Genomic DNA, 12,448 nt, shown 5'->3' with positions numbered 1-12,448 from the left:
GCTCTCGGAGAATTGCTGATTCTCACAAGAATGAATTTCCATTGAGCAAAATGATACTGCTTTTACAATATTATACTACACATATAATGAGTTCTACCTGCTACTCCTTTTTGCGCGTGCTCTGGCATAAAAGGCTTCGTAAGACCTGGGTTTGAGTTCCAGGGCTTTTGTTGCAAACTCCTCCGCTATGCCAAAATCCTGTTTTCAGACAGAAAAATGCATTTAGTATTTAAATTTAAACAGAAATATTTAAATATAAATTTGAATATACCATACTGTGCAAAAGTCTTTGACCACTTTGACCACTGAGGATCTATAATTATTTCCCAGTCTCTTTAAGATATAAAGAATACAGAGAACAAGAACAATGTATTAAAACACCAAAAAGTAAGAACAAAATGACTTTGTCAGACTGAGGTCAATAGTTAATGTGAAACATGGAATTATACAACCATAACAAAAGGTAGCTCAATCACTGTTGAGTTTTGGGCATGTTTTAAATGCACCTGGTGTAAATACACTAGGAAAGTAGTATTATAAATCCCATGTTGTCTGCCCAAGAGAGTTCAAGACATGTTAAGTGGAAACGGAGTCACACTAAATACATGCAACTTCACCCTGTTGAAGTTGTTTTATTCTGAAATATTTGCATTTTTGTTACTGTATACATATTTCCTGTATGTTTTGATTGTATTTTAGTTAACAGACGACTGAGATAAATATTTATGATCATTGTTACCCTGCTAAATAAAGTTTAAGGTGACCTAAGACTTTTGCACAGTACTGTAAATATATTCTTAACTCAAAGTAACTGATGAGTTGTAAACCACAGACAGAATAATATGAACTGATTTAATGTGTTAACTGTTTCTAATGACCCTGGCTTTGTTTATTTTCACTAACTGTCTATCTTCATCACACCAGATACAGAAGACAGCATAATAAAAAGCAAATTTCCACCCTGGTTGACAAAGACATTTTGTGTTCTAACGCAGCACAGAAACAAACCAACCCACTGCGCGATCAGCCCTGACTGCAAAGTGTTTGTTTTCGCAGACATAAAAAGAGTGTTTGTGTTTGCATCTTCATTATATGGATCTGAAGATCGAAGCCCGTTTAATGAAACAGAAGTCACGCTGCAATAATTTTTATTGACCAGGAGCAGAGAGAGAGGGGGAGATACAGACAGAGCTGCCTGTTGTTTTCTGCTCTCATCATCACTCTCTCAGGTGAATATTTAATGACACGAACACATTGTGATTCTGTCCTTGAGAGTGAGATCAAAATGGCAGCCTTGAATGTGGGATTGTGAACATTGCTGCTGAATGTTTAATGATGGTATCATGTAGTCTCTCTACCGACCCTCACTGCCTGCATTCTGATATAATATGTTGATTTAGCCGGCCCACTCGCACATCCACTGTAAATAACCCCCTGTTGAGACACAGAGAAAAGAGAGTGCGCTCGGTCTGCCAGGGAGAGTGACCTTATCACATCACATTATCTGCTCCATTATTCATCGGCCACAGTGACCCTAAGGATGGCATTTTTACACAGTCTGTTAGGACGTCTGTCATCACCAGGGTGGGTTCCAAAGCTGGCTGCCGGCCACGTACATCTATCTCAACACTAACAGCACACAGTTATTCATTATGTCACCACCTGCTTCCAGGTCTTACACGTACATTCTGTTTACTGCAGAGACTTGAAATTAGATCTGAAAAGCAGAGATATTTTTACAGTGAGCTATACTGGTGCTGACATTATCTTTTTATGTTTATTCGGATAAATTATATATCTTGAGGAACCATCGACTTTGCCGTGCCAGCCCTCCTGCCATCCCTCTCAGCGTCTAATAAACCTGCTGGTGCTAAATAGTGCATGAGCAGTTTGTTACAGCTATGGGCCTTACATTGGTTTTCCTGCGGCAGCGGGAGAGGTTTAGATAGAGGGAGACCCGCAGGTCTTTGAGTCCTTTCAGCTCCTCTCCTTGCCCCTCACGAGGTAGCTTCCTCAGGGCGTACTGATAACGCTGGCCTGCCTCCTTCATGCGTCCTTTCTGAAAAACACACAGGAGAAAAGGGAGTAAGAAACAGACAAAGAGGAGAAAAGAAAAGACAATTAATGGAAAGCCTAGAAAAGTCAGGGTATTTCACAATCACATTTTCCAGGCCTTGAAAAGTCATTAACAAGTAAAAGTCAATGAAAGTTTTGGATAATTTACAGAAATGTGTTGTGTGTAAAAAATTAAATTACATTAATGTAACATGTAACAAGTTTATATTTTCTGTAGCTGACGAGGTAATGTAGCTTTTAGATGCGTCGATGTGCAGCAACGTTTTTGTTTTGTTTATTTGTTCACCATGTACGTTTTTTCAATGTCTCTGCATCTGAGTTCCATTTCTCCTGTCATTTATGCCCATTAGGCATGCCAAAATATTTTTAACACATTTGGCTGAGGTGAGGGGGTATAAAACTTTAAATGGCTGTATTTTGTATTTATTTTACCAGCGATTTTTAAAGAAAACTTGTTTTAAATCATTTTTGGGGGCAATTTAAAAAAAACAAAAATTTTTTTGATTAATACTGAGACAGTTTTGGAAGGGATGTTATTTTTTTCTTTAAAAACTTTTGGCAAATCTTTTTTTTGGGGGGCTTTTTTAAAATTTTTATAGAAAACTTAAAAGTTTGGGGGCCTTCATTTAATTTTTGGAAGGAATGTTTTCTCTAAAAATTGCCAAAATGATATCATTTATCACAGCCAGAAACTATAAGAACAGAAATTATTGGATTGTCAAATTTTTGACTGTTCTTGAACACATCATGTGGGATGCTGAAATTATGTTTGAATAGAGTTTGAATCTTATATGTTTGAAAATCGCTGGGCAAGTGGGACGAGAAAAAGTTAAATATTTTTGGTCCTTGAAAAGTCATGAAAAAGTTTTGGAATTTTTGAAAAGACAATGTGTAGGATCCCTGTTAAAAAAGGCTCATAACTCATACTTAACCAAAACAGACCTTGTAAAGCATGTTCCCCTCCTCCATCAGCTTCTGCAGCAGGATGAGGAGAATGTCTGGCTTTGAGGAAGCCATAGCCCACGTAGCATGACCTGATGGAGGGGTACAAATATTTATCTTTCTATTATATGTCTTGCCTTGTCTCTTTTACTTTATGTCTTACATAAATCTTGTACCTGATCGATCATGTGGAGCCGTCCTGTAGCCTTTTGGTTGATGAAGGTGAGCGACCGAGGATGGAGAAAAGAGAGAGGTGAAGAGAGAGTTAGAGAAGTAAAACTGCAGCTGCTGCAGAATTAAGGGCAACAATATACTGGATGGAAATATAAAGTGATAAAAATGCAGAGCATGCAGATGCAGAAATATAACACATAATGCAAATCAATGTGAGACTTCATTGATTGAAATTAGATACAAATATGAATAAACTGACTTTAGCTCAAGAGGTGTTAAACTTTATGCTCATTTGAAAGGCTGCACTGCAATTACAGGAGCTGTTTAACTGTGTCGAATAACATTAATGGTTTCTGGAGCGTTTTCTCTTGACTATGAAATTCCTAGACTCGGGATTTACTGCAGGGCTGTTATGGTAAATGAGGTGTTTATACCTATCTTGGATCCTTTCTTGAGCAGCGAGGCCACCAGGGCCGGGTTCTGGCAGCCAGCCGTCCGGTCTGACCCTCTGCTGCTGCTGTTATCGGCTCTCTCCAGCACCGCTCCATGTTCCACTAGGCAGTGCACCTGGTCATGCATGAAATATAAACATTTTATATTTATATTAAAGATTACAGCAATGATTGGTAGATATTTTAGTAATTTGGTTGATTACACACACTATGCCTCACTACATTAGCAGACAATGCTGCCTGCCCCATTATTTTCTTATGCTTTTTAAAAATCTTGGTTATCTGATAACTTTAATTACACTCCTGCTGGTCAATAAATTACATGACATGGAGTTAAAAATGCTTGGATTAAAGGTTGTTTTTTTTTTTTTTACTGAAAGTGATCTGTGAGAGTAAATGAATGTCCTGTGTTGCAGAGGAAATTATTATCATCATTATTGAAGTAATTATCTAATTTGTCTAAAATAGCTGTGTTGCTATGAGTGTAGACCGGCATTTATTGTAATATACTGCTTATTATCACAATCATAGTGTTTTCCAACTTATTGTCTTCCAAATCAAGGTCAGTTAACTGCATCGCAACTGCAGGGTGAAAAGAAAATGTATCTTTTTAATTAGTAAAATTTACAATTAAATGCAAATAAAAGTATTTATAAGAGTGTTTAAGAGTATTTATAAGAGTTATTCAAGTCTGCAAAAGTTTCTATTATCATTATATTGTCATTTAAACAACAGCATGAAACCCACAATCTCAGCATCCCCGTTAAGTGCAGCGAGGTCCAGAGGAGTCCGTCCCTGTCTGTCTGGGTGGTTCAGGTCTGCACCTGCCTCCGCCAGAAGCTGCACCACACCTTTCTGCCCCTTCATACAGGCCCAGCTAAGTGCAGTCAGCCCCTCCTGATCAGTCGAGGACAGAGAGGCACCTGGGACCACAAAAAAAGCAAATATTGTTCTGCAATTTTTATACATTAAGCACACATGTTAAAGACTGAGTGTGGGGTATTTAGGTGGATATATTGGCAGAAGAGGAATAAAATTAGGGTCCAAGCACTGACTTGTGTCTCCTTATCTCCTGGATATTCATATACTGAATACTGATTTTTTTCCTTCCAAGAACTTGGAAGGTGGATCAAGTCTCATCTGAGACAGTTGATGTTTGACTTTTATGGCATAACTGAAATCAAATATCGGCTTATATATCAGCAGAGCAGACAGATATAAGTCATCGATGACATACCTTGCAACAAACACTTAAAACTGTTAAAACACACACAGTTGTCTCCTTGTCTCTGGAATTTTCATGTACTGAATACTAATTTTCCCTGCCAAAAACTTAGTTGATTATCGGCCTGACTCGTATATCAGTCAAGTTTTCGACAGACGTCACTGCCGATACTGAATTTTGCATTTCAACACCATATGATCCTTATATCAGCAGAGCATACAGATATATCAGCCAATAATAATAATATTTTTGCCATTAAAATATAATTTGGCTGTAGATTCATACAGTTTAGACACTGATTGTGATATTGCAGAAGAAATTAAGACACATAAAGTTGAATGAAATTCTGTTTTGGTCGATAAATCAGGTGAAGTGGTCCCGAAACAGGTAAAACCAGTATCGGTATATGCGTCTGTGGAAATCAAGGAATATCGGCCTGACTCATATATCAGTCCAGTTTTCAACAGACATCACTGCCGATACTGAATTTTGCGTTTTTATCACCATATGACAAATATATCAGCCAATATTTTATTTATACACTCATCCTCTACCTCCACTCAACTTCCTGTCTCCCAACTCAACTTCCTGTCTCTCAACTTAACTTGTTGTAACTTGACAGACTTTCCTGTCTCTTAACCTAACTTCTTATCTTTCCCCCAACTTCCTGTTTCTTGACTGTCCTTCCTGTCTCTCAGCCAAGCTTCATATATTCGACGTTCTGTTTAGCTTTATGGTTGCTTTGGGTTTAGGTCAGTCTTCAAAATTCACTTTCCCCACATCAGACTTGAACCACCAACCTCAGGCACACTAACCACCTGATTTATCCACTGAGCTATACCTGTGGACACTTCAACTGTTTTCAACATTCCCTTTAACTCAGTATTGGTAGTGACGTCTGTCAAAAACTCAACTGATATATGAGTCAGGCCAATAATCATCTGGAAGGGAAAATTCAGTATCTGAAAATCCAAAGGACAATTGTGTGTTTTTGATGTTCCCTTTAGCTCTGTGCTAAATCAGCAACTTTCAAAAGTCACTTGTCCCAGATAAGACTTGAACCACTAACATCAGGCACATTAACCACTTTAGTTACCCATGGAGCCAAACCTCCAGACACACTGCATATTTTCGACATTCCCTTTAGCTCAGCATTGGCAGTGACGTCTGTCAAAAACTTGACTGATATATAAGTCAGGCTGTTAATCAAGTTCTTAGCAGGGAAAAGTAGTAGTCAATATTCAGTATATGATAATTCAAGAGACAAGGATACGATTGTGTGTTTTTTAACCGATAGTGTTCATTGCAAGGTACTACATCGATGACTTGTATCAGCAGAGCAGACAGATATATCAGTCAATATTTTATTTTTTTATGCCAAAAAAGTCAAATGTCACCTGTCACCAGATAAGACTTGAACCAGCAATCTCAGGCACACTAACCACCTGATTTACCCACTGAACCAAACCTCCTGACACTTTACATGTTTTCAACATTCTGTTGAACTTGAACCTGCAATCTCATGGTTTATGAGTAAGCATTTTCACAAGCCAATTTACTGCATCTGACACTTCTCCTGTGTTTTACCTTGAACAAACCTCTTTGCTTTGGACAACTGAATTCACCTGTCCTGGGTGAGGTTTGAACTAATGAACTCATAGTCTCCTGACAAGCCCTCTTACCAACCAAGCTAAACCTTCAGACATTTCATCTGTGTTTACGTTGCGGTTCAGACTCTTCTCTTGGAAGCATCCTGTAAAACTTATCTGCCCTGGATAACGTTCAGACTCAGCATTCCAAATAGGCTTTTTGTTTAAATGTTAATTAATTTACATGAAATTTTCATGGTTTGGTCTAAAAATGACGACCACTAAAATGACAGGGAATTTATGTGCCTTTCAGCGCCATCTAGTGGGCACTGGAAGTACTAAATCATGTGAAATATCTCATTCCAGGGTCCAAACTCTCTGCATGCATTACCCAACTTTCACAGAAATGAATGGCCAGGAGGTGCGAGGTCCCTTTCATCGCTGCTTGCAGCTTTAATTTATGTATGTTTTCTTTAGTGCAACGTTTTCCAAACCTCTCCTTCAGTACTGCTAGCCCTGCATGTTTTAGATCTCTCCCTGCTGCAACACAGCTGATTGAAATCATCAGCTTGTCATCAAACAGCTTCAGGAGCTCATTATGATTTGATCATTTGAATCAGCTACACTGGAGCAGGGAGACGTCTAATGCATGCAGGACGAGTGGTACTCTGGGAGAGGTTTAGGAAACGCTGCTTTAGTGTATAATCACCTGAAAATAAGAGTTGTTGTTTCTTTAGAATGAGACATTTATATCTACATAAGGACTGGGTCCTCATATATAGAGTCTACCGTGTTGCACCACCACCGTTTCTGCAGTAACCCAGAACAGATAAACCACACACTGATTCTAGATAGGGTCTGTTGTGTTATCGCAATTTCCTGTCAGCCAGAATCAGAATCAAACTGAGGTTTTATTGCCAAGTACATTTACATATACAAGAAATTTGACTTGGTGTTTTGGTGCAAAACAATTAACATAAAGAAAGAATAAAAATAATAAATTTAAATAGAATAAGACATTTAAAAAAAATGTAGAAGTAATGAAAAACAAAATGAAAAAATAGAATAGAAAGAACACAAAATGTAAGTACAAAATGATGCACTGTAGTAAGCAGTCCCTCCATGGCAAGTAGTATAAGAAAAGGCTTTTTTCATAATAAACTGCTTTATTCACGGTTTCTACTGGTTTAAATCACTGGTGTGTTTGTCCAGGGAGGAAGAGACCTCTGAGGCGAACCCAGCTCCTGGTAAAAACCCTCTGAACGTCTGGATCTTAAGTCATCAGAGAGAAACGATGAGTACACATTAGCAGGTCATAATGAGGAGTTGGAAGTATGTTTTCAAAAACCGTCAGAAAAAAATCATAGTAAAGTATGTCATCCAAAATTATGAAAAAAGTCAATATAGTATGTCGTCAAAAATCATGAAAAAACGTCAAAGTATAGTTTTTTGTCAAAAATCATTAAAGGAAGTCATAATATAGTATGTTGGTGAAAAGCTTGGAAAAAAATCATAGTATCATCAAAATTCCTGAGTCAAAAAGTCATAGCATAGTATGTCTTTAAATATCATGGAAAAAGGCATGGTACTATATGTTATGTTGTCAAAATTTATTTTTAACCTAAATTGCTTTATTCAGTATTTTTACGGGTTCAAATCACAGAATCTGTTTTTGAGAGGACGAGACCTCGGCGCATAATTCAGTTCTCTGTAAAAACCTAAGCAAACCAAACGGTAAACACACATTTGCAGATGCTAGCCGTCTGCAATGAGCCAAATCACACTGGAGAAACAGATTGTAACTTGAAATTGCTTTATTCATTGTTTTTATCGGGTTTATCATCTAATCTGTATGTTTTGAAAGAAAGAGACATCTGCGGATAATTAAACTCCTGGTTACAAACCACGCTTAGCACATGAAGTTTCAGTTTGTTGATATTTGCAATCCTCACCACTAGATGCCACTAAATCCCACACTCTGCTCCTAAAAGATATTAGTTTGGAAATTGGGGAGTCTCACCCTTTGACAGCAGGAGTTCGACAGTGGTCATGTGGCCCTCAGAGGCAGCCAAAATCAGTGCAGTGCGACCCAGCTTCTCGCTGACATTGATGTCAATGTCTTGCTTTAGCAGCAACTCTGCAACCTGGAGAAAGAAGGAAAAATATTCATTAAAAAAAGATAGAACTGGTTACATGAAGAACGCTTTGTTCCAGACGCCAGATTCTTGCTCACCTGTGTGTGTCCATGTTTGGCGGCACTGAGCAGCGGGACCATGCCCCTGCGGTTGGCTATCTCCAGCCCTGCCCCCCTCTCCAGGAGGAATGCACACACCTCTACTCTCCCTCTTCCTGCTGCCGCGCTCAGCACTGACAGACAGAGGGTCGGCACAGAGATGAGACGACGAGGCGTAGAAGAATATGTAATTGACACATTCAGGAGAGAGGTAGAGGCAGGAGTGAGAGACAGAGAAAAACAAGGTTTGTCATTTCCATAATCTGTTTGATTCGAACACAGGTGTTGTATTCTCTGTTTCTAAACAAATCTAGACATCTGACAAGTACTAGAGATCAAAATTACTCAAAGACAGCTTCACTTTCTCAGTTTCTTTTCTTCAACAACAAATGGAAACAAAATATCCAACCTAAACTCTACACACTAGATAAACTTGCATCCTCCTTAACCAGTCATTTGAGTAACTTTGACAAACGATGAGCGTTATTTATTTTTTTATTTTTTTGTCAGTGCTGCGGTTAATTGAGCAGCCAGGGAAAGAGGCAAGTACCCCCCAAGTAAACTTGATAAATGACATCATGTTTCATGTGACCTCATGCTTCAATGAGCAAATCGATGGTATATTACCGTCTTCAAAGAGAAGTTATCGTCACATACAGGACAAAGAAAAAACAAAAACTGTTTAGTTGTTTGAGGTGACTTTGTGCAGCTGTACAAAATAGTAACAGGGTTAGTGAGGTTTTAAATGTGCAAACTGTATCAGCAAAAATTCGATTCTTATTAAAGGGAATATTCAAAAGCTGTGATACACACACTAATGTCTTAGGTAATTACAAGCCCTAAAGAAGTATAAATCAGACCTGTCTCCTTGACTGATTATTTTATCTGTGCAAATTGACTTTAATCTGATTATCCTAACATTAAACAGACATAAAACAAAGCATGGGCACTGTACATGCAAAGGTGAATGTTTCAGAGGGTGTTTCATGCTCTCACTTTTTCTCTCTCAGCACTGGAGGGGACTGTGTAATAGAATTACACTCTAATGGTGCTGTAGGCAGAGATGCAGGCTTCAGCTGACATGCTTTCAGGAAATGAACCTAACAGAATTCTGCAGGCTGCACTATTACATTTGCGATAGAGGTAAAAGTATTGTAATGCTTTTTAGATGCTACAAATGTGGCTGGACGAGATGTTCTGTGTGATAAATGTGATGCCAAAAACAAAAACATTTTACAATCAAATCAAATATTTGACATCAACAAGACCATCCTAAATTTGTAATGGTGAAATGAGTAAGAGGGGCGCTGGTACTCCTGCACCTCCAATCACAGAGCTCACTGTCAATCTGTATTCAGGTAAATTAGCTGTTTAGTATTGAGTCATTGCCCTGGATGTTAGTGTGCCTAAAATGCACCCTGAAAGCCCCTGAGTGTAGATCCACACTGATGGACAGAAAGAGGTGAGAAATCTAAATTTATCCGACTGATAGGAGAAACGCACCCGTTTCTCCCCAGAGAGAGTCGTGAGCGTCCATCTGCACTGCCAGCTGTTCATCTTTCAAGTCCAGCAAGCTCTTCACCACCTGCAGGAAAAGACAGTTTTACAGTTCTCTGCAGCACTCTCTTGCTGTGCAGAAAGAAAACCAAAAGCACTCACAGACCTTGACCACAGCCAAGCACATCTAATAAATCGTCTACGTCCAGCAAGGACAGGCAACATGCTCTACATAACAAAAATGAATTTCAGCAGAGTGTTTTGTCATGAGGACCTTGAACTGAAACGTACCTGTGTGTGTCCCACGCTGGCTGCAGCTGTGACTGCCTGCTGTGCTGCCTGTGTTTTCCCAGTCATGGTGTCATTGCTGTGGTGCTGCTGCGGGTCAGTGGGGATCTCTGTTCCCCAATCCTGGCCCAGCAAGATGTTGATGATCTCTGCATGGCCCTTCAGCCCAGCATGCACCAGCGCACACTGGCCACTCTTATCAGCGTGGCCCACCTGGCATAAAGGGGGTACACAGAAGGACTTACGACACTGGTCCTGGCTGGCCGGTGCCTGTAGTACGGTGGCCTAGATCAGGCCTGTTTATGTCATCCGTCTCCCAGAATAGATCCTGAAACTGTGGTGAATGTAAAACCAGGGCTGTTCAGGATACCACTGGTGTAAAGGTGCTCTGAATTGCTTACTCTTTCTTGTTACTATCAGTATGTACTGCAGCTGCCCTTAAAAAGTACGTACTATTGCATATGAGTTTATACAATTAGGACATATTACTTTGTAATAATGGTGCGTCTGGAACTTGAACCTCTTCTGTCGCAGTCTGTAGCACAAAATTTGAAGTAAAAAGAAAAAGTATGGAGCAGATCTTAAAGTTGTAACTTAACTTTTATATCTTGGAGAAATGACAAAACGCCATTTGTTGAGTTTGCCAGAGATGGAGATCAACTCGTAGAGCTCTGGTGTTGTAACTTTGCAATGTATGTAGTTTTAACTTTGAAACCTGGACGAATTGGCTTGATTTTGGTTTAAAAACATGAAAAGAAGGCAATGAGAAACTTAAGGAGAAACGACATAGAAATGAGTAAATAGTGCAAGAAAATAACCAGAAAATTTGAAAAAACTAAATGATAGAAATATATAGGTAAACAGAAATATATACATATGATTATCATATATATATATATATAGTTCTGTGGACATTTTTCCCTAGATTTTGAAAAAAAAAATCTAAATCTACTAATTTCTTGCAATTTTTGGGACGTTTCTTGCCAAAATGCTCAGGGTTCAAAGGTTTACTTATATTTACTTTAAATATTTACTTTACTGAATACTTTTGAAAGGTGTTGGAATGCAGCATGAGAAAAGTGACATTTATCCAGGTTTCTCAGGGTTAAGTTACAACTGCATACATTGTAGTTTGTGATTGATTGACTGATTGATTGATTATAGTCCTTGCGATGTTTGTCAGCTGTCAGGAAACTGTCATCTGTCTGCAGCTCAGTCGGGGTGTTGCATCTTCCACAAGGATTGTGGGTCAGAATAGCCAGAAAAGCATGCTGGCTTGCAAACTGCAAAATGCCAATGGATGCAGTTGAACATCCTGGTATTTTTGGCATACTGCATTTGACATACTAAATCTTTTTATGGCATGCTAAATAGTATAGTGGTTCAGGTACTGTCTCAGACTGAAGTTTGCTTTATGTATGAAAATTGCACTGGTCAGTCCCACCGAACCCACATTTGCCTCTCGTCCTATTTACACAGAAGTGACACTGACCTTGGCCCCTTTCTTGCAAAGCAGGCTGACAATGTCCACATGTCCTGCGGCGACAGCCAGGCAGAGAGGCGTCATGCCGTTGTCGGTGCTTCCATCTACAGGAGCGCCCATTTCAAGCAGCAGAGCCACCATCTCCAAGTGCCCCAGGTGGGCGTGGACGGCCAGAATGGGGGCATGTCCTACCACCTCTGTACACCAGGTCACACTGGCGCCACCTAGCATCAACAGACGACTCACCTGCAGGATGAAAAAAAATACTATTTGCATAGCATATAAGCATATTAGCATATTACACATACTAGCAAAATACGATGCTAACAACATGATTGACTTTTGGCAGCACACGAATGGACAGCGGGTTCCCGGGTGTCCGCAGTTTGTTAAACCCATCCACCCTCCCTCCCACTGATGTGAATATTCTAGCCCTTTATTCTATGGTACTCTATGGGTGTCAAAACTTGCTGCTGCCTGGTGCTTATC

General features: G+C 39.3%; 1 protein-coding gene across 1 annotated transcript in view; it reads right to left on the bottom strand.

The window, feature by feature from the left end:
- The window catches only part of LOC121943951 (protein TANC1-like), a 46,312-nt gene that overhangs the window by 2,870 nt on the left and 30,994 nt on the right, over window positions 1–12,448 (bottom strand). The window contains exons 17-27 of the mRNA XM_042487568.1: window positions 11,969–12,205; window positions 10,480–10,689; window positions 10,195–10,276; window positions 8,692–8,825; window positions 8,479–8,602; window positions 4,392–4,567; window positions 3,627–3,759; window positions 3,195–3,224; window positions 3,019–3,110; window positions 1,913–2,059; window positions 98–198 (exon numbers count right to left, since the gene is read on the bottom strand). Coding sequence (XP_042343502.1) covers window positions 98–198; window positions 1,913–2,059; window positions 3,019–3,110; window positions 3,195–3,224; window positions 3,627–3,759; window positions 4,392–4,567; window positions 8,479–8,602; window positions 8,692–8,825; window positions 10,195–10,276; window positions 10,480–10,689; window positions 11,969–12,205 — 1,466 coding nt within the window. The remainder of the gene's footprint in view (window positions 1–97; window positions 199–1,912; window positions 2,060–3,018; window positions 3,111–3,194; window positions 3,225–3,626; window positions 3,760–4,391; window positions 4,568–8,478; window positions 8,603–8,691; window positions 8,826–10,194; window positions 10,277–10,479; window positions 10,690–11,968; window positions 12,206–12,448) is intronic.

The sequence above is a fragment of the Plectropomus leopardus genome, chromosome 1 (assembly GCF_008729295.1).
Source record: "Plectropomus leopardus isolate mb chromosome 1, YSFRI_Pleo_2.0, whole genome shotgun sequence".
Lineage (NCBI taxonomy): Eukaryota > Metazoa > Chordata > Actinopteri > Perciformes > Serranidae > Plectropomus > Plectropomus leopardus.
Note: the sequence above shows the minus strand (reverse complement) of the source record. Positions and strands in the feature narration are given on the sequence as shown.